Source organism: Ctenopharyngodon idella, chromosome 18 (genome assembly GCF_019924925.1).
Source record: "Ctenopharyngodon idella isolate HZGC_01 chromosome 18, HZGC01, whole genome shotgun sequence".
Lineage (NCBI taxonomy): Eukaryota > Metazoa > Chordata > Actinopteri > Cypriniformes > Xenocyprididae > Ctenopharyngodon > Ctenopharyngodon idella.
Window position 1 is genome coordinate 21,028,547 of NC_067237.1, and position 20,404 is coordinate 21,048,950.

The following is a 20,404-nucleotide window of genomic DNA, read 5'->3' on the forward strand; positions in this document are numbered from 1 at the left end:
TAACACACCAATCAGTCTCACCTGAAGTGCAGGTTCTTGAAGGTGAAGTGGGTTTCTACAATCCCGGTGGTCTTCACTCGAGTTCGCAGAATGTCCTGCTCTGTGGGCTGGTAGTCTGGAGCACCGATCCGATCTAAACTGTCTAAGTAGCTGGAGGAAGAATAAAAGAAAGTCTGTTAGGACCCACAGTTTTCTGAGCAACTGTCAATCACATGAAGCAGAAAAGTCTCTTTAGAGATACTAGTAACTTCTCAACCAACAAGATCCAGTTGTTGTTGTTGATTTCTCAAATCATAAAAGCATCATGAATCAGTCTCTTGAAAGATTGTGGGGTAAATTCACTAAACAATGCTGCATTTTAGTGCAAAAACTTGTCTTTTATTCACTAATCAGCCACAAAATAGTTTAATTAAGTGGTAAAAGCACTGAAACTGTTATGCTGTATTTAAATTCAGAAACTGTAATTCTTTTTACCAAAAAAAACATATTTTTCATGTATAGCTTGCGTCTTATTTAAAAAATGCTATTTACCTAGCACAATTAACACAATGTCTTTTTGTGTTTACCATGCATCAGTAATTCATCAGTAATTATGGTAATACGTCAGTAATACGATGTCACTTTGTAAAGAAACACTACGCACCTACAGACTGAACATGTGTGCGGATGACGTCACTGTTTTCACAGATTACATGCACTTTGAAACCCGTTTTCAAAAGTTTTCATTTTCAGGCCCTTAAAATACCTTGTCGTGAACAGTCAAAACACAAAAAGTTTACAGTTTTAGTTGAAAACGGTGTCATGTAAATGGCCCCATAGTGAATTCCACCATCATCTTTTGTTGACAGATTCTCATTTATGTTAGCTCTAACAGAAAAATTATTGCTTTTCATATAATAGTGTCAACAAATCAGATAAGAGTCCATCTCACTAAAGACACGATCTTAAACACAGGACAGTCAATCAGACTATAGGACATAAAGCATAAGTCAAAATAAAACATGACACATCCTTCTTGTGCCACTCACAGCTGACACGCATATACACAAGCTATCCTCTTCAAAACACAACAGTGATGCAAGTAGACAGGGAGGACCAAGCCTGCTTTTCAACAATGCGTGATGTATATTCTCTAAGGCTGTGGATGTCATTTATCTTCCAGATGAAAGAAACAGTGAAATATGTGTGCTTCCAAATTGGGTGCCAGTTAAATTGAAGGTTGAGTACCACGAGACGCTGAAACATCCATCAAAGCCTTTGGCTGGTAATATTGTTAGACAGTAGACATCTAATGGATGATTACATCAAAAATGCAATTTCAAAAATGTTTTGACACATTTAGAGGAAAATTACTGCAAGTATTCCTGCTGGAATTTCAGATCAGCTCAATTTCTCATTTTGTGTTTTGTGTAATTGTATCTTGCATGCTTAGGTGTACATTCTGCTCTTGCTTTTTATTTTGTTTGCCTCTCTCTCTCTTTCTTCTCTCCCTCCTTTTCCTGTCCATCTGTGGCGTTGAGATGTTGCAGTCGAAGGTTTCCTTGGTTGCAACAGAATTCTGCAGTGAAATGTGAACATTCCACTGTCACTACTGTCTTCAGAGCTCAACCACAAAAAGTCCCTTTAAGGCAAGTCGGTTCACTCAGTGGGCATCTTGGAAATTTCCCCTATCCCTCTTATTTTTAACATAAAAGCGAGCATGGCCATTCGTAAATTGAATGTGTCTGGCTTCCGGTGTCATCTGCTTCCAGTTATTTTCAGCTGTACTGGCAATACAAATCACATTCAAAGGACATATACACTATATTGCCAAAAGTATAGGGACACCCCTCCAAATCATTGAATTCAGGTGTTCCAATCACTTCCATGGCCACAGGTGTATAAAATCAAGCACCTAGGCATGCAGACTGCTTCTACAAACATTTGTGAATGAATGGGTCGCTCTCAGGAACTCAGTGAATTCAAGCGTGGTACCGTGATAGGTTGCCACCTGTGCAATAAGTCCATTTGTGAAATTTTCTCACTACTAAATATTCCACGGTCAACTGTTAGTGGTATCATAACAAAGTGGAAGCAATTGGGAACAGCAACTCAGCAACTCACGAAGTGGTAGGCCAGAGCGGGGTCAGCGCATGCTGAGGCGCACAGTGCGCAGAAGTCGTCAACTTTCTGCAGAGTCAATAACTACAGACCTCCAAACTTCGTGTGGCCTTCAGATTAGCTCAAGAACAGTGCGTAGAGAGCTTCATGGAATGGGTTTCCATGGCCGAGCAGCTGCATCCAAGCCTTACATTACCAAGTGCAATGCAAAGCGTCGGATGCATTGGTGTAAAGCACGCCGCCACTGGACCCTAGAGCAGTGGAGACGTGTTCTCTAGAGTGACGAATCACGCTTCTCTGTCTGGCAATCCGATGGATGAGTCTGGGTTTGGTGGTTGCCAGGAGAACGGTACTTGCCTGACTGCATTTTGCCATGTGTAAAGTTTGGTGGAGGGAGGATTATGGTGTGGGGTTGTTTTTCAGAGGTTGGGCTTGGCTCCTTAGTTCCAGTGAAAGGAACTCCTAATGCTTCAGCGTACCAAGACATTTTGGACAATTCGTGCTCCCAACTTTTTGGGAACAGTTTGGGGATGGCCCCTTCCTGTTCCAACATGACTGCGCACCAGTGCACAAAGCAAGGTCCATAAAGACATGGATGAGCGAGTTTGGTGTGGAGGAACTTGACTGGCTGTCCTGACCTCAACCCGATAGAACACCTTTGGGATGAATTAGAGCGGAGACTGCGAGCCAGGCCTTCTCGCCAACATCAGTGCCTGACCTCACAAATGCGCTTCTAGAAGAATGGTCAAAAATTCCCATGAAAACACAATCCTAAACCTTGTGGAAAGCCTTCCCAGAAGAGCTGTTATAGCTGCAAAGGGTGGGCCAACTCATTCTGCATACTTCTACGTTAAACAATAAGGTGGTTAGTACTTTTTTTTTTAAAGAAATTAATACTTTTATTCAGCAATGACACATTAAGTTAATCAAAAGTAACACTGAAGAGATTTATGTATAAATACTGTTCTTTTGAACTTTCTATTAATCAAAGAATCATGAAAAAATGGATAATTGTTTCATTTGCGAATAAAGCACCATTCCAACCAGTGAGTCAAAGAGGACAAAATCGTCACTTCCTGATAAACTGGTGTTATATATTACTAAGAAATGTAGGAGAAGCCACTGTATATAACAATTTTCGTAGGCTATGTAATAAACTATTTGCGTCTCAGTGTGCACAGACGAAACACAATAAACGTTTTATCTCAGACGCGGATGCTGCTGTTTATAAGATAGTTCTGGGAGGAATTATACCAAACCACATTTGACGACAGACTTCTGAATGACCAAAACAGCATTTCAGATGTTTTGCAACAAGATTTTTCCGCTAGTTATTACAGTAATGACGTCCTATTGCGCAAAGTCTCATGATTTTTTTGATGCGCATTGAGGAATTTATTTGGTAAATGTATTTCCATCGTAGTTTATGCGCATGTTTTCTTATTGGATAGAAAATTTTAAAGTTTTTTATGCGCATTTTTAGAATTTATGAGCCTCTCGGCGTTTCCATCCAGCAGTTTTTTTTTTTTTTTATTATTCATCCAGCAGCTTTTGATGCGATATCCCAAAATGTGCATAAAAATAGGCGGATGGAAACATAGCTACTGAAGACTGTAATAATGATGCTGAAAATTCAGCTTTGTCGTCACAGAAATAAATTACATTTTGAAATATTTTAAAATAGAAAACAGTTATTTTAAATTGTAATTATATTTAACAACAATAATTTTGATTAAATAAATTCACCCTTGGTGAGCATAAGAAACTTCTTAAAACATAAAAACAAAAAAATCGTACAGACCTCAACCTTTTAAACGGCAGTGTAGTGCAGGTATCAACCCGTATCTACTTAATTGGAACCAAAATATCTAAAACGGTTTGTCAAGATTATGTGGCAATAATATATTAGATTGAAATCTGACAGCAATGTCATTGTAAATGTTTCTTCTCTAGCTCAAATCACGCTTAAAAAACCCTGTATTCTTTGCAAAACAAGTCTATCACAATAGCAAATGGCACTAAAAGGTGGGATGTCCTACAGCCAGATATTGAGCATTACAGTTTCTAACATTAATTTTTCTACTACAAGTTATCCCTCTTTCCTCCTTATACTATCCTTGGCTACACATACAGCCTTCTGACCTCATAACCTCCCTTCAAGCAAATAATTCCACAGACTTACAACATCATCATGCATCACTAAACACTAAATCATGATAAACAGCAGTTAAATGTCTGATAATAATGTTAAATGCCCTGTGCCAAGTTTCCACAGATGTAGTGACATGGGGCCAGATTCAGTGGTTGATAAAGGCACGGGCTGAAATTAAGGCCTGAAATAGAGGGAGAGAGTAGAAAGAGGACTGAAAAAAAGAAAAAAAAATTACAACAAATAACACAGGAAGTGAGGGCAAGGTCTATGTCACGTGTCCTGGCACTCATACAGTGAGGTCCAAAAGTCTCAGACCACTGGGAAGAGCTGGGAAACAAAATCTATTTTAAACCTGGAAATAAGCAAAGTTTAGGCATTTAAAAAAAAAGACAGATGGTCAGATGTTCTTGCTTTCATTAAAAAACAATGATCTTGTGACCGTTCTCAAATGCAGGAGGTGAAGAATTACAACATGTTCCTGGATCAACATCTTTGTTGATCCTGGAACAACATTCCAATCAACCAATCAGATTTGAGGTACAAGTTTTCAGTTTAGGCTTACAACAAGGGTGCTTCTACATCAGTGTTATTCACATATTGTTTGCCTTTTAATGATAAGTTATGGGTAGGGTTAGGTTTAGGGGTAGGGATAGGACTAAATTCTCAGACATAAGAATGTTGTTCCAGGATCAACAAAATATGTCTTTCTTGTCAAAATCATGGTGACAGGTTTTACACAAACCTGCTGTAATAAAAAAGTAATCATAATAAAAAAGATTCTCAATTGTCTGGACCCATAGCCCTATAAGGAAACAATATAAAGAGTGTTTGAAAGAAACCTCAATGTGTATTTAGCATATTTCTCTTCTTATGGTTCACTACACTGACTCTAGGGGGTGCTGTTGCTGTGACTTGCTAAGATGTATTAATGTTTATCATTGGCACTTTTGGCTTGCAGGATCGCTTAGTGGCACTTAACTCACAGGTTCTTTCAAGTCTACCTGACACTGTATGAACTTAAGTACTCAAGTATGATCTGCTCTTATAGAACACTGTCTCAATCACTTGAACAGCACTAATAAGGATGACCGTCTACTGACATATTCTCTTCTCTTTGATAGTGTTAGTGCTACCTCTCTCTCTGGGGCACGTTCCTTTGTGACCTGTATCTGCTGGATGTGCACGCGCCCCTCTCAGCATATTTTGTCTATTAACAAATAGCAGATTTAGGGCAGCTATGTTAACTGAGGATTTCCATAAGCTTTTTTTAGAAAGCAACTGTCCGCACTGGCCTGATAAAACCACTATAAGCATCAGTAATCTTTCATTACATTTGACTAAAGGCAAATTTAACTATGGCTCAACATGGCTTAGAGACAGGTACGAGGGCTGCCTTTTGGTATGTATATATACACTATTATTAAATATCAAACAATATCATAATACATTTTAAATCCTTGTCTGCTTAGTTGTCTTTAGGTGCAGAGAAAATATACAATAAGGAAGAATGGCTGGCTTTTATGTACAAGCGCGTGTGCGCAAGTGCATTTAGACGTTCGCAGCAGCACTAATGTTTTTATCTCCTATGCACTCAATGCCCTGATGGTGTTCTGTGGAGTAGCTGTATGTACTATTGTAAATCTTTTATAAATATGACGTCACTATGTGGACTTTACTCTGTCGTTTTAGGCCTAATGGACATGCGGGCGGGGTTGTGCTGTAGGGTTTCTTCACTTCTCTCTCTTTTTAGTATGGGAAACTCGTATCTCTCTACCACTCAGGCTGCTTGCCAGCTCTGCCCTTCCCCCTGCTCCCTCTCTCTCTCTCATACACCATCTTTCTTTCTTTCTCCCTCCACCCTCCCTCTGTTTCCTGCTGCTGCTTGAGTGCTCTGCCTGGCAACACCTCTCAGCGGCCTGCCTGCTGTCTGCTGCTCCCCATCATGGAGAGAGAGAGACAGAAAGATGTGCAGGAAAAGAACTACAGGACATTGGAGACATTGCTGCCACATGCATTGTGGTAACAAAAAGGTTTGAAAAACCAGGGTGCTGCAAGAATGTCACAATGAGCAATTCTCAAGGAAATAGTATGGAAATATCATGTAAAGTCAGAGAAATGAGGGAGATGTGACCTCTGGAATTACTGTATTGTTACTTAAAGGGATAGTTCACCCAAAAATGCTGTCATTTTTAACTCACTCATGTCGTTCCAAACCTCTATGACTTTCTTTCTTCCGTGGAACTCATAAGAAGATATTTTGAAGAATCTTTCTGTTTTTGTCCATATAAGGAAATTCATTAGGGTTCAAATCAATATTGGCCCCCCACTGACTTTATATGAAAGGACAAAATAATAACCAAATAAAAAACAGAGACATTTTCAAATTACCTTCTTTTGTGCACCACAGACGAAAGTAAGTGAGAAAACGCTGACAGAATTAAAAATTTGGGGTGAATTATTTTTAACTGTCTTATAAACTGTGGTGTAGTTTTTAAAAATATTTTTAACTATACAAGAGTTTATTAGACAGTTAAAATAAATATGAATTAAATATAGAAGTATTTCAGAAGTCGTTATTGCTGTCAAGCTTTTTAAATGTTGTGATGTCATAAGTTAGCTGGACAGAGGAAGTAAGAGGGAGAAAAGAATGAATGAGAAAAAGAACCATGTTGTATGGAACAGGAAGATGTTGTAATGTGTGTATATATATATATACACACACATAAACGTATTACTCATAAATTACCAGTACCTCTCATTGTTGAGGAAATTTCTTGACAATGACAAATGACCTAGTTGCCAGGATACAAGTTATTTTGATTTTGACAGTAATTCAGCAAAGATGCACTATCACACCCACAAAAAATTGAGAATAAATGAAACTTGCTACATCTTCTGAAGGCAAAGCCACGGAAGGTTAATCATTTTTCACAGAATGTCATCATACTGTCCAAGACTTAAATAAAAATGTAGAGATTTCCTATATTTTCTCTGGAAACGTCAAAGATGAAGGCACTGAACTGAAATACACAATTTAGCAAGTTTCAGTTCAGGCCAGCACTTCCATAGGCAATTATGACTTACAGTCAGAGCATATCAGAACTCAAACACATCTCGTTTAACCAGAAGAGGAACACGCTTCTCTTTGACTCAATTATCAGGAAAAAAAACTGAAGAAATGAAATTAGCAGACCTACAATTGAAAAGAAGAAGTCAAAAAGAAAAATAAAACTGACCAGGAACAAAACTGAGAAGACAAGAGGAACATAACTCTAGGGTGTTTGCAGTGTGAAAGGGGAGGAGCTTTTAAAACAGGATGAGAGTCAGTTAGGCTGGACAAGAGTGGATGAACTCATCCATGGCACCATAAAGTGGATGATATCAGAGTAATATAATAGATCAGGGTGAGTGTGAGAGAATTAGAGGAAGGACAGAAATAGTGAAAGAAGTTCAGATAATGACAGAAGTTTTCAGATGATTATGAGAGCTGATTTAATCCCGCCAGTGTGGATAAACAGCCCAAAGGAAATCATCTTGAATCTCTATTGAACTCCTTTTCTTACAGTAAGTGATTGATGTGAAAGAATGATTTAGACATACAAGTTGTACCTGTCAAGCTGGCCATGTCTTTAGTGTAAATACACACACACACGCAAGCTAAGAAACAAACACTGGTGTACAGCAGTGTTTCCTGTGCACGGTGTACCTGCTAAATCTAGAGCACAACCACAGGAAATGCATTTTGCACTCATTTGAAGTGAGTTAACAGAATTAAATGTGATGGGATAAAAAGACTGGGTACTGTAAAATAAAACAAAGACACTAAAAAGACATGACTTGCTTATACTGGCACACACAAAAAACATACAGTGCGACCAATATTAAAATACATAATATAATAAAACTGAATAAAAAATAAAAAATATAAAACAATAAATATATAAATAAAATATATATATGAACAAAATCTAAAATAAAATTATATTAAATTATATAAGAAGAAAATAGTATTGTTTTAAACAGAATTAATTAGGAAACACTGCTGCACAGCAGAAAGTGTTGCAGATATTGTGACTAAATGGGTCATCCGAAAAAAAGACTGAACAAATGCAGGTTATGAATGGAAAAAGTGTTTGTGTAGTAGTATTCACAGCGTCTACTGAAATTAAATTCTTCCTAAAGAATCATAGCTTTTTAATTCTTAGCAAGGTTATTGAATATATATAAACAGTAAATGTGGTTATAGCAATATAGTTCAGTCATGCATCTCTTTCAGCTCCTAATATCAATCTATCACAAAACATACATAAATACTAAAATTAAATTGATTGTCCTTCTATCATTTTGTATTTCTGTTTTCACACACCTGCACTTGATGTAACACCACTGGAAACTTTGTTTGTCTTACTGATCATTCATGTGATATATTGGCTTGAACAAAAGATAAAAGAACATTTATGCAAAACCTGATGATGTTTATATGCAAATAATGAAGAAGAAAAACATCTCTCCTAGGCTTGTCTACTAGAGAACTTGTTTTCTGGCACCCTAAACATTAAAAGGTAGGGTAGGTAATTTCGGAGAGGATAGCAATAGCAAGCTAGCTTTAAAAGCACAAGATCCCACCCCACCCTCCCTTAAGAGCTCTCTCTTCAAAGCCACGCCTCCTCCAAAACACATGAACGCGCACAGCCTGGAAAGCGTCACGAGAAGCAGTGTTAAATTACCCCATTTCTCAAAGCACATAACATTACAATAATAATGAACGTAAATAACTTAAAGGGTTAGTTCACCCAAAAATGAAAATAATGTAATTTATTGCTCACCCACATGTCGTTCCACACCCGTAAGACCTTCATTCATCTTTGGAACACAAATTATGATATTTTTGATTAAATCCTATGGCTCAGTGAGGCCTGCATTCACAGCAATGACATTTCCTCTCTCAAGATCCATTAAGGTACTAAAAACATATTTAAAACAGTTCATGCGAGTTCAGTAGTTCTACCTTAATATTATAAAGCGATGAGAATATTTTTGTGCGCCAAAAAAACAAAATAACAACTTTTCAACAATATAGTGATGGGTCGATTTCAAAACACTGCTTCTGAGCTTTGCGAATCTAATCAGTGACTCAGAGCGCCAAAGTCACGTGATTTCAGCAGTTTAGCTGTTTGAAAGGAGATCCGAGTCACTGATTCGAATCATAAAGCTCCAAAGCAGTGTTTTGAAATCGGCCCATCACTATATTGTTGAAAAAAAGGTTATTTTGTTTTTTTGGTGCACAAAAAGTATTCTCGTCGCTTTATAATATTAAGGTAGAACCACTGAACTCGCATGAACTGTTCTAAATATGTTTTTAGTACCTTTATGGATCTTGAGAGAGGAAATGTCATTGCTGTGAATGCAGGCCTCACTGAGCCATCGGATTTAATCAAAAATATCCTAATTTGCGTTCCGATGATGAACAAAGGTCTTACTGGTGTGGAACGACATGAGGGTGAGTAATAAATGACATTATTTTCATTTGAGGGTGAACTAACCCTTTAAAAAAGCTCTGACTTGTACCACCTGACTGCTGCAGATTCATTTCGGCATTGATGATGTTGCCAAAGAAACCGAGGACCGAGGAATTGAACAGCCCCGAGTACGAACATCACGGGTTGCCATCTCGTAATTATGGTAATGACATGGTATGAACGCAGATTAAGCTCATTGTTTTGGTTCAGGACGAACCGTAAATGGCGGCTGCTGTTTGTTTGTAGTGCTTTGTGACTGTCTGTCTACAACTCTGCATAGCCTCATGAAACGTGCTGATGACATTCGATGTCTGCGTGACATTGTGGAGGTATGGAAATACATACGTCGACAGGCAGGTAGGACATTGTATCATTGCATTCAGACTGGATGCAATGATTGGACGAAAATTTTTTGGTCCTGAGACTTCTACAGAAGATATGTGTACATTTTTTAATATTTAGACCACTTCTATTATTGATTGCTATCAGGATGCGAATACCATTTCAACCAGTATAACAAACAATGTTTCTGAAAGACATTGCCTACCCTACCTTTAAGTCTTTCCCATCCTCGTATGTGCTTCATAGCAACATAATCTATGTTGTCAATCTGTGAGCAAGTAATTTGTTTTCATCTAAACACCACTTTTCACAAGGAACGGACTATTACAGTAAACCACAAAATCAGAAATATAACGCTGACTAAACTCTTTCCATGTTATTACACAAACGCACACACACATAGCACAAATGTGCACACAAACTCAAGACCTTTCATCAGCAGATACTGTAATTGCATCTGTGAATTTATCTCTCTCACTTCAGAGTGACATTTTGCTGAGCTCATGTAATACTCTAAAAGTGACTGTTCAAACAGGCATTGGAGATAAAGATAATACATATTATAATATAGAAGCTACCTAGTTTACAGTCCATAAAATATAAGCTCAATGCCTCTAAAATGAACTGGTCTCCAGTGTCAGCGATATAATAAAAGATGCGTATATTTAGACAGAATGCTCTTAATGAAGCGTAAAAGCACTAATGGATCTTCCCAGCAGAGAGCCATACTCACTATTGGGCGGAGTCATTGAGCTGGTACTCGCGGGCACGGCTGAAGCACTCCTGGATGCCTGAATCAGACCACAGGCGGATCATGGCGGACAGCAGCTCCGGAGAGTAGGGCTCGGTATCCTCCATACGGCTCACAACATCACAGACCATCTTGGCATCAGCCTGTCAGAAAAAACACGCAGAACATCCATCAGTGTGATGAAGAGACTTACAAGCACAAGAACACTAAGTCACAAACTGTGCTCCAAATTGTAATAATTATGCAATTAAAAGTCTGAGATTTAAATATGAACACAAACATTTCTTATCACATTTTCAAAGCCCTCTTCAGGGTTGTACACAATGTCTGTTTTTGGCAACAAAGGATATTCATTTTGCAATTCTCCAGTTACATGAGCAACCATGACCGTTGGTGATGAGACAAAGTCAAGCAGAGTTCAACTTTATGCAAATAAGCAGTGATGCGATGTGGGAACGCCTACTAGCAACCGACAGCGCTGAGAATTGTGACCTGCAGCAATTTCTTCAATGCCAATGTGATTGTGGTTTTACTGTGTCAACAATTGACTCATTTGTGTCTATTTTTATTCCTTCCAAAGAATTTTAGCAGAAACACATGAGGCAAAGTTGATGCTTGAGTGAAACTATAAAAAGCTTTTTTGTCTTGTTTTCCAATAAACATGCTTGTTTGCTCACAAAATGGAGGTTTATATTTAAAACATCCTGATGCAAGTTCACATTGTTTGTGCCTGTAAAGAAATCCCTTTTGCTTGGACAAAATGTTTTATAAAGCTCTCTCCATAATCTGGCTCTTACTAAAAATAAAAAAATACCTCTTGTCAGTTATCTTTGCATAACAACTTTGGGTTATACAAACTTGTGCAAGAGCAGAATGAGACAGCATAATGGAAGGAGAGCGATAACAAAATCAGCGACTCCTCTAGTACTATCAACTAAAAGTGTCATATTATTATAATCATTGAATCTGCTGTTCCTCATTTGCATATAGTTGTTCATTTGAAAGAGTAGAACTTTAAGGGCACACTCAAATGTGTTGGATATTTAGAAGGAGCAACTCAAAGCAGATAATGCTTTTTAATGATGCTGACAGTGCTGAGAATATACTGCATGTATACCCACCAACCTGAGGCAAAAGTGCAAGAAACTCTGACTCATAATCGGGGTCTTGATCACTTTGTTCCTATGTACTTTCTGTGATGATTAGCCCTTATTCTACAGTGAAATCTGATGCAGAGATACTGTCTAAGACACAGAAGGACTCTCAGCTGATATGGCTCACCATTTTAAGAGACAGACAGACAGACGATAGATAGATAGATAGATAGATAGATAGATAGATAGATAGATAGATAGATAGATAGATAGATTCTAGACAAGTTCTGTCATGAAACTCTAGATGGCACAGGCTGATGGGTCCTTAACACAAACTGCTAACAATTCCACCATAAATTACACAGCACAAACTGATTGGTTCCTGTTGCATCTGGAGCCAATGAGCTTGCTGCTCAACATTTAAATAGTTGGTCAGTGTTTGCTGTTACAATCTGCTGTAGCCCTAACCCTCCACCTTACCCAGCTCCACCTGCGTAGATCTGCTATAGGTAATTTCATATATGCTATTTGTGCAGCAGCACTATGTCTTACATGCTCACAGCAGCTATGTATGTACAACCTGAATTCCGGAAATGTTAGGATGTTTTTTAAATTTAAATAAAATAAAAACTAAAAGACTTTCAAATCACATGAGCCAATATTTCATTCACAATAGATAACATAAATGTTTAAATGGAGAAATTTTACACTTCTATCCACTAAATGAGCTCATTTCAAATTTAATGCCTGCTACAGGTCTCAAAAAAGTTGGCACGGGGGCAACAAATGGCTGAAAAAGCAAGAAATTTTGAAAAGATTCAGCTGGGAGAACATCTAGCAACTAATTAAGTTAATTTATATCAGGTCTGTATCATGATTAGCTATAAAAGGGATGTCTCAGAGAGGCAGAGTCTCTCAGAAGTAAAGGTGGGCAGAGCTGTGAGTGAAGAGAGCGTAAAAAGATTGTGGAATAATTTAAAAACATTTAAAATGGACTGTTTCAAAGTGGAAAAGTGTTCTATGGTCAGACGAGTCCAAATTTGACATTCTTGCGTCATCAGCGTTCAGTTCAAAAGACAGCATCTCTGATGGTATGAGGGTGCATAAGTGCATACGGTCTGAGCAGCTTGCTTGTTTTGGAAGGCACTATGAATGGTGAAAGGTATATAAAGGTTTTAGAGCAACATATGCTCCCCTCCAGACGATGTCTATTTCAGGAAAGGCCTCATCTCAGCAGGACAATGCAAAACCACATACTGCAGCTATTACAACAGCATGGCTTCGTTGTAGAAGAGTCCGGGTGCTGAATTGGCCTGCCTGCAGTCCAGATCTTTCACCTATAGAGAAAAATACGTCAAAGACAACCACAAACTCTTCAGCAGCTGGAAACCTATATCAGGCAAGAAATGGACCAAATTTCAACACCAAAACTCCAGAAACTCATAACCTCGATGCAAAGACGTCTTCATACTGTTTTGAAAAGAAGAGGAGATGCTACACCATGGTAAACATGTCCCCCGTCCCAACTATTTTGAGACCTGTAGCAGGCATCAAATTTGAAATGAGCAGTTTAAACATTTGTTATGTTATCTATGCTCTATTGTGAATAATATATTGGCTCGTGTGATTTGAAAGTCTTTTAGTTTTCATTTTATTCAAATTTAAAAAAAAACGTCCCAACATTTCCGGCACAAATTCAGGTTGTATTGGCAGTAGCAAGTCTCTGTACTTGCTCTGAAGCAGCAGCAATAAAAGCAGCAGCAGCGTATCACATCTATTCCGCCAAGACTAAATACATTAACATCATTGTAATATCCATTACCATGCTAAACTCTCCTGAGAGTTGTCATGATAGAAATATACACATTATATACACTATAATATTTTATATACACATTACATTACAACTGACTTCCTGTTTCTCGTTCATTCTTCCCTCCCTCTTCCTCTGTCCTGCTCGCTTATGACATCACTCCCTTTTACAAACACGTTTAAAAAGCTTGACAGCAATAACGACTTCTGAAAAGAGCGTTTAGTTTCTTTTAAAGACATCACAATTGAGCTTACTACTCAAAGGGGCTGGGTTCCGCCATCCTGCAAATCCACAACAGAGATGCAACTACGGAAGCCAAAAGAGGAGAGCGTGAGAAATGGACTGGATGAGTGGAGTGAAAAGAAAAGACCCATGTTAAATAGAGAGTGGAAGAGAAGATGGGGGTCAGTTCAAGAAAGCTGGTCTTGCACCCTCTCCATTATCTGCGGTGAGAAAGAGTAAAGCGTTCACACACTAAAAGGAGTGAGATGGGGGGCCTGGGAATGAAAACGAGGGGGAAAAAACAAAGCATGGATGTCGCTAATTAATCCGCAATTAATGCAAATGCTATTTTGTGAAGTTTTCTACTGTGAAGATGCAGACATATTCCTCTCAACTGAGAAAAATGGATGCATCTTCCGTATGACTTGTCAATAGGGACAGATATTGCATCTCCATGGTGATGCAGCGGGGGCAGCATCAGCAGCAGGAGGCCGTATGATTGGCTGAGGGAGCCTCCCTTTCCTTCTCCCCCAGTGAGTGTGACCTTTGAGAGCAAGTCCTCTGAACTCAGCATGACTGAACCTTCTTGAGCCCTTATAACACACACACACACATCGTAATCTAACTGTATTCAATCCTAATAGATGCTTGTATCACTTTTTTTTTTTTTTTTACAAATTAAAAATGAATGTAATAATATTAGCAGAACAAAATGTACTATTAATGGTTATAGGTAGTCTAATAATCTATAAGAATAATGAATTCGAGCTTTACAACACAACATGAACCAGAGGATTACCTTCCGGGGAATTATGGGACATCAAACTGGCGTCCAGAGGCTCTTTGAGCCTTTATAGTGACAAATGCCTTGGTCCAAGCGCTGGAGGTTTACGATGGGAACATTTTTGCCGTGCATTTTACTTTTGATTAAAAAACTTCAAGAATAAACCCATAAAGCTGACAAGATTCAACAGCCATGCACCTGTTTCCTGTCTCTCTGTGCATATCTTGCAGGTGGGTCTGTCTCTAATGTCACGACATTGGTCACGCCTCTCATTCTTCATTCTCTCTTTCTACCTCCGTTTTAGATTTTTTTTGGGGAAGGTGCACAGCACAGAAGGAGCATGTGATTCCTGAGTGATTGCCTATTGAATTTAGATCAGGCTCATAGAGACACATAATAGCTATTCATTATGGCCCTTGCACAGACTAAAGAGAATGGACCAATCTTCATCAGCATTCATTTATTAGAGGAAACAGTGCGAGGAGAGAACTCAACGCGCTGTAGATTTGAATCGCAGATCAGTCAGTAGCCCGGCGTGACGGACAGTATCCTTACAGACACCCTGACACTGCACCTGGTGTAAATATAATTATTTTAAGGGTGACGCAAGTAGACACTGTGAACACACTCATACAATAGAACTGTCATTTTACAGTACATGTTGGATTCCTCAGAGTATCATTAGGCTTTTGTGCTACTCATGTTGAGTGCTGAGGGCGTCGCTGGTTGACACAACATGATGGTGTCTGTGTTTGGCATTGTTACGGCAACACACAATAATACTGGCTAATCGGTTCAAACTAAAGTTCAAACTGGGTATGTGATATGTTACACACCGCAACACATGTCACGATTAATTACGTGACATCTTATTTGGATCACAGCAGAGATGGACACAGCATGTCTATGAGACGGGATATGTGGGATCAGTTTCAATCTCTCTCATGTGGTTTATAGACGTGGTTTGGACTGAGAAATGCTGGTTTCTGTTTTTCCACTCATTTGGACATTATGCTTTTTATTTCTTTTTCTTTTTTTTGTAGGAAATTTTATTAATGCATATGCAGGATGGATAGATGGATGGGCAGACAGACAGACAGACAGACAGACAGACAGATAGATAGATGAGTGTGTATGGTACTGTATGAAGTACAGTGAAGGTCAACTGCAATATGGCATAATCAATCTAGTGATCTAGTGTTGTAGGTGTTCTAGTGATAGCTGTAGGTGGCTTCTAATCTTGCAATGAACAGGAGAGTAACATACAGTCCCTCATCAGCCCCAGGGCTGTGGTCTAATAATATATCACTGACAATGGCAACTTTTCTTTCAAACTTGCACAGAGGAAAGAAAGATGTTCCGCTTTGCTGAAGATATATAGACCTTGCTCAAGTACTTTATCAAAGTCCATGACACAACTCCCTCGACATTGATTTAAACTACAAATCATCTTTTCAAGGTTACAACCACTGGACTTCTAAAATGAGGAGGCTGAGAGGTCATGAAAAACCATATTTTTAGTGTATTTCAATATGGACATGACCGAAAGAGGTGCTGTGAGTGGGTGAGCCGCTAACTAATCCATTTGTTTCCACAATTTCTGTGAATCTGGACCTTCACAGTCATGCCACAATTTATCTATGAGAATTCAATGATCTCAAGAGAGCCAAAAGATTTTCATCCTTCTTTATTTGCTAGTGTCGCCGTTAGACTGTTCATTTAGAAACATTTTTGGATTTTATACTATTCGGTCTAATATTTCATACTATTTGTTTTGGATTTATTTCTGCTAATTATCTTCTCTTAGAAAACCTCTCGGTTTCCTAATCCTTGTTATGAATTGAGTGTTAACAAAAGTCCTCATATGACATTTAAAATAAATTTCCAAGGCATCTTGTAAGAAATAAGGGAAATGCTACTAGCTGCACTTTCTTTCATAACCATTGCTGATGTTAATAGCACAGAGGTGTGAAAGCCAGAGAAAAACAAGCATGGGTAATCTGTATGACGGGAAAGTCCCTTCAGATAACCGCACACACACACCCATTCAGTACCATTATGGAAGTGCTTAAATTAGAAAACAGAATAGCAAGCTATACATTGAATGTGTTTTACATGCTCGTTCTTAAACCGCTTATGCTTAATAAGCCGACAACGCGTGTGGTCATGTAAATGCGTTAAACAGTTTTCCTTTATTGGCATAAGATCATATTGTACGATATGAGAAAATACTACTATTAGCTGAAGCCCTATTGTACACCCAGCGCAATGCGACAAGGCGCGACGCAAGTGTTTTTTGCTAGTTTCAGCCCGACGCAGTTATCTTTTTCACGTCCAGCGCTCATGTTGTTTAAACAGCAAATACACCCGCGCCCATCTGTTCGTCCATGGGCAAGCTGGTCTGAAAACAAGGTTTGTTCAGGCGCATTGCTATTTTGAGGCAACTGAAAACGACTGTGCATTGACCAACAAAAACCTGGTCTAAAGTCAATGGCGCAGTATTTATTTATTTATTTATTTTTGTTTGTTATTTAAAGGTCACGTTAGTAATATGCGCCTATAGACACACACAGGGAGCAGCACACAGACATATTTAAATATTAAAAATAAAAAGTATTCCGCTCTGGAGAAGCGCTCAGTCTTTCCGCATGCAAATTCCGCCATGTAAATAGCAATCCGCCATGGTGCAAGCCCAACTGGCTTTTAAAGGGAATGGGAGACGAGACTCTGATTGGTTTATTGCACGTTATGCCCAAAACACACCCATGATTCATTAAGAGACTAGGTACAACCCTTTTGGACCATGCGCCTGGCGCACAGACCATTTTTTTTCGTCGTTAAGCTAGCAAAAATGGATTCGGACAAGCCCTAAGTGCACCTGCGCCATGCGCTTCAGACCATGTGCTTAGATCGTTAAAATAGGGCCCTGGGTCTTTACTGTTTTATCAAAACACGCTAATCGTGTTAATATATTTAATGAATTTGTTGTTTGGGTCTATGCCCATGTACGCACTGTAAAATTTTAGTAGTGACAATCACATCTAAATTACCTTGTGTACAGAACATGACTCACTCCCGAAATTGCGAACACGACTAACACCGTGGCAAGGTTCTTGTGTCTCACGTTATTTTTGACCAAAGTAATATTACAGAGACCAAAGACTTCTTATGTTCTGCAATTTTAACTAAACCACCATTGACAGAGGCTTTGATATTGGAAGTCTGCTTCATCCACTTATTTTAAGTGTTTTTATTAGTGTTTTTGGGCTTGTTGTTTGTTTTAGAATGCAGTTGTCACTTCCATAAATTACTGAACTAAATACTTTAAATTACTATATACAGAACAGGACTAGGCACTAAAAGGTGAATTGGCAACCAAATTTAGCTGCAGTGTGTACAGTATGTGGCCTATGTGAACTAGCCTTTAGTTTTCCAAAGAATCATTTTGTTGTGTAGAGCATGGTACTAGCAACACCAAATGCATAAATATAAACAAATTTCAATCGAAACAATAAGATCATAATCATCCTGTACTTAAAAAAGAGTGAGAAAAACACAAGCCCTAAAAAAGGCTAAAATTACAGAGGCAAACTCACTATTTCATCAAGTGGTTGCTGATTTGTGTCTCTATGGCAGGGAGGGAAACCCATAACAAGAAATGTGATGATGTAGATGAATAACGCTGTATGTTCCACAGAACGGCACGCTATGCAGTGATGACCGTTCATCTCCTTACATTATCATCTTAAGACAGTGAGATGATCGTGTTATCACCAGGACAGACAGACACACGCAGACCTGCATCATTAATCAGCTGCTGGGTTCATCTGGCTCACACGCAATGAAAAAGTTACATCAGGAGAGGCTGTCGTACGGCACCATGGCATGAAAACACAGGGAGAGGACCATGTTTCTCACATGGGTCAGGTCAGGCTGAGGCCTTCACTGACTAATACTATAGTCCTCCAGTTCTAGGAGACTGAATACAACACCAGAAGGATGACAAACCACTGACTCACAAAGATGATATGATTTGATCTGATATACAAGAGGCACACTGTTACTAACAAGCATTCTATTGCAGATCTACAACAGTCAGTTGTATTCAAACATCTTTTTAATATTTCGACCATTGTGAAAAAGAATTACATTTTAGCATACTTCTAAAATGTAATGTTTTTTGGACACTTAATTGCATGTTTAATTGTAATTAAATGAAAATGAATTACAGTTTAAATTCATATCAAATGCACTTAGCTGAATCTTAAATAGGACACAATTACTTCTATTGTCTTTGAAATATTAACGTACTGTCAAATGTAATAAAAAGCATTTATAGTAAACTAAAATATACTTTAATGTCATTTCCATTGAAACTTGTATTATATTAAATGTAATATTGAATAACACTACACTACTGTACTTTACATGTGCTTTAGTATGATAGTCACATCAAAATAGGCGTACTTGTTTAAAGCATGACAAAAGATTATTCAAATATGTGACCTTGGACCACAAAACCAGTCATAAGTCGCACAGGTATATTTGTAGCAATAGCCAACAATACATAGTATGGGTCAAAATTATCGATTTTTCTTTTTTTCCAAAAATCATTAGGGTATAAGTAAAGTTCCATGAAGATATTTTGTAAATTTCCTACCGTAAATATATCAAAAATTTATTTTTGTGAGTGGATATGCATTGCTAAGGACTTCATTTGGGCAACTTTAAAGGGGATTTTCTCAATATTTTGATTTTTTTGCACCCTCAGATTCCAGATTTTCAAATAGTTTTTTTCCCCCCCAGCTTTCAAATGATGTATAAATCTCAATTTCAAAAAACTGAACCTCATGACTGCTTTTGTGGTCCAGGGTCACATATAACGATTTAAAATGTACATTCAAGTAAAACTTTAAATTTGACAATTACAAAGTGCAACTTTTAAAAGTATACTTAAGCGTTTTATGAATCATAGCCGTGAAAGTGTACTGAAAGAAGTACGTATAATTAAATCAATGCAATGAAGTGCACTTCTTCACAAGGGTAGATGGGCAGCTAACTATCCCTGCAAGGTCAGTTCAACTTATAAGCAAATAAGCTTTGTGAGTAGGAAGATAAGGTGAGAGAAATTACTGTTAACATATTTCATTCAATACTGAGATTATTGATAAAAAAAAAACAAATTCATTCAAAGTAAACGTAATATTTTACCTAATATTTATGTTTGCTTTGCATTCTTTTGTGTATTAGGGTACCTAGCTGTTAGCTTAGCAGCATGCTAACAATAAAATTCTACTGAAATCAGTTGCTAGTTGCTATTTGTGTAGCGCACCTACATATAACACTTCAAATCAGTGATTTATGAGGTTTAATGACAAGTCAGTATGATGCCTTAGAAAGCAGCTTCCTATGTAGGCAATAGGCAGCTCACTATGTTTTGGAATAGAGCTCCAGATTACTATATACACATATTATATATTGTGAATTATGTAATACGCTTGCCCTGAACATGATGTGTGTGGGAACTTGGATCAAAAACATCTAAATCTTGCTAATTAAGTGTGTAGGATATTTCCCACAATTCCAGAGCAGCCTTGTCAATACAGTGCTGCCAAGACAAAAAAAAA

General features: G+C 38.1%; 1 protein-coding gene across 3 annotated transcripts in view; it reads right to left on the bottom strand.

Moving 5' to 3' along the window:
* Positions 1-20,404, bottom strand: part of gnao1a (guanine nucleotide binding protein (G protein), alpha activating activity polypeptide O, a) — a 102,843-nt gene that overhangs the window by 19,392 nt on the left and 63,047 nt on the right. For all 3 annotated transcript variants that reach the window (XM_051869509.1, XM_051869507.1, XM_051869508.1), the window contains exons 4-5: positions 10,847-11,007; positions 22-150 (exon numbers count right to left, since the gene is read on the bottom strand). In XM_051869509.1, the coding sequence (XP_051725469.1) occupies positions 22-150; positions 10,847-11,007 (290 nt within the window). The remainder of the gene's footprint in view (positions 1-21; positions 151-10,846; positions 11,008-20,404) is intronic.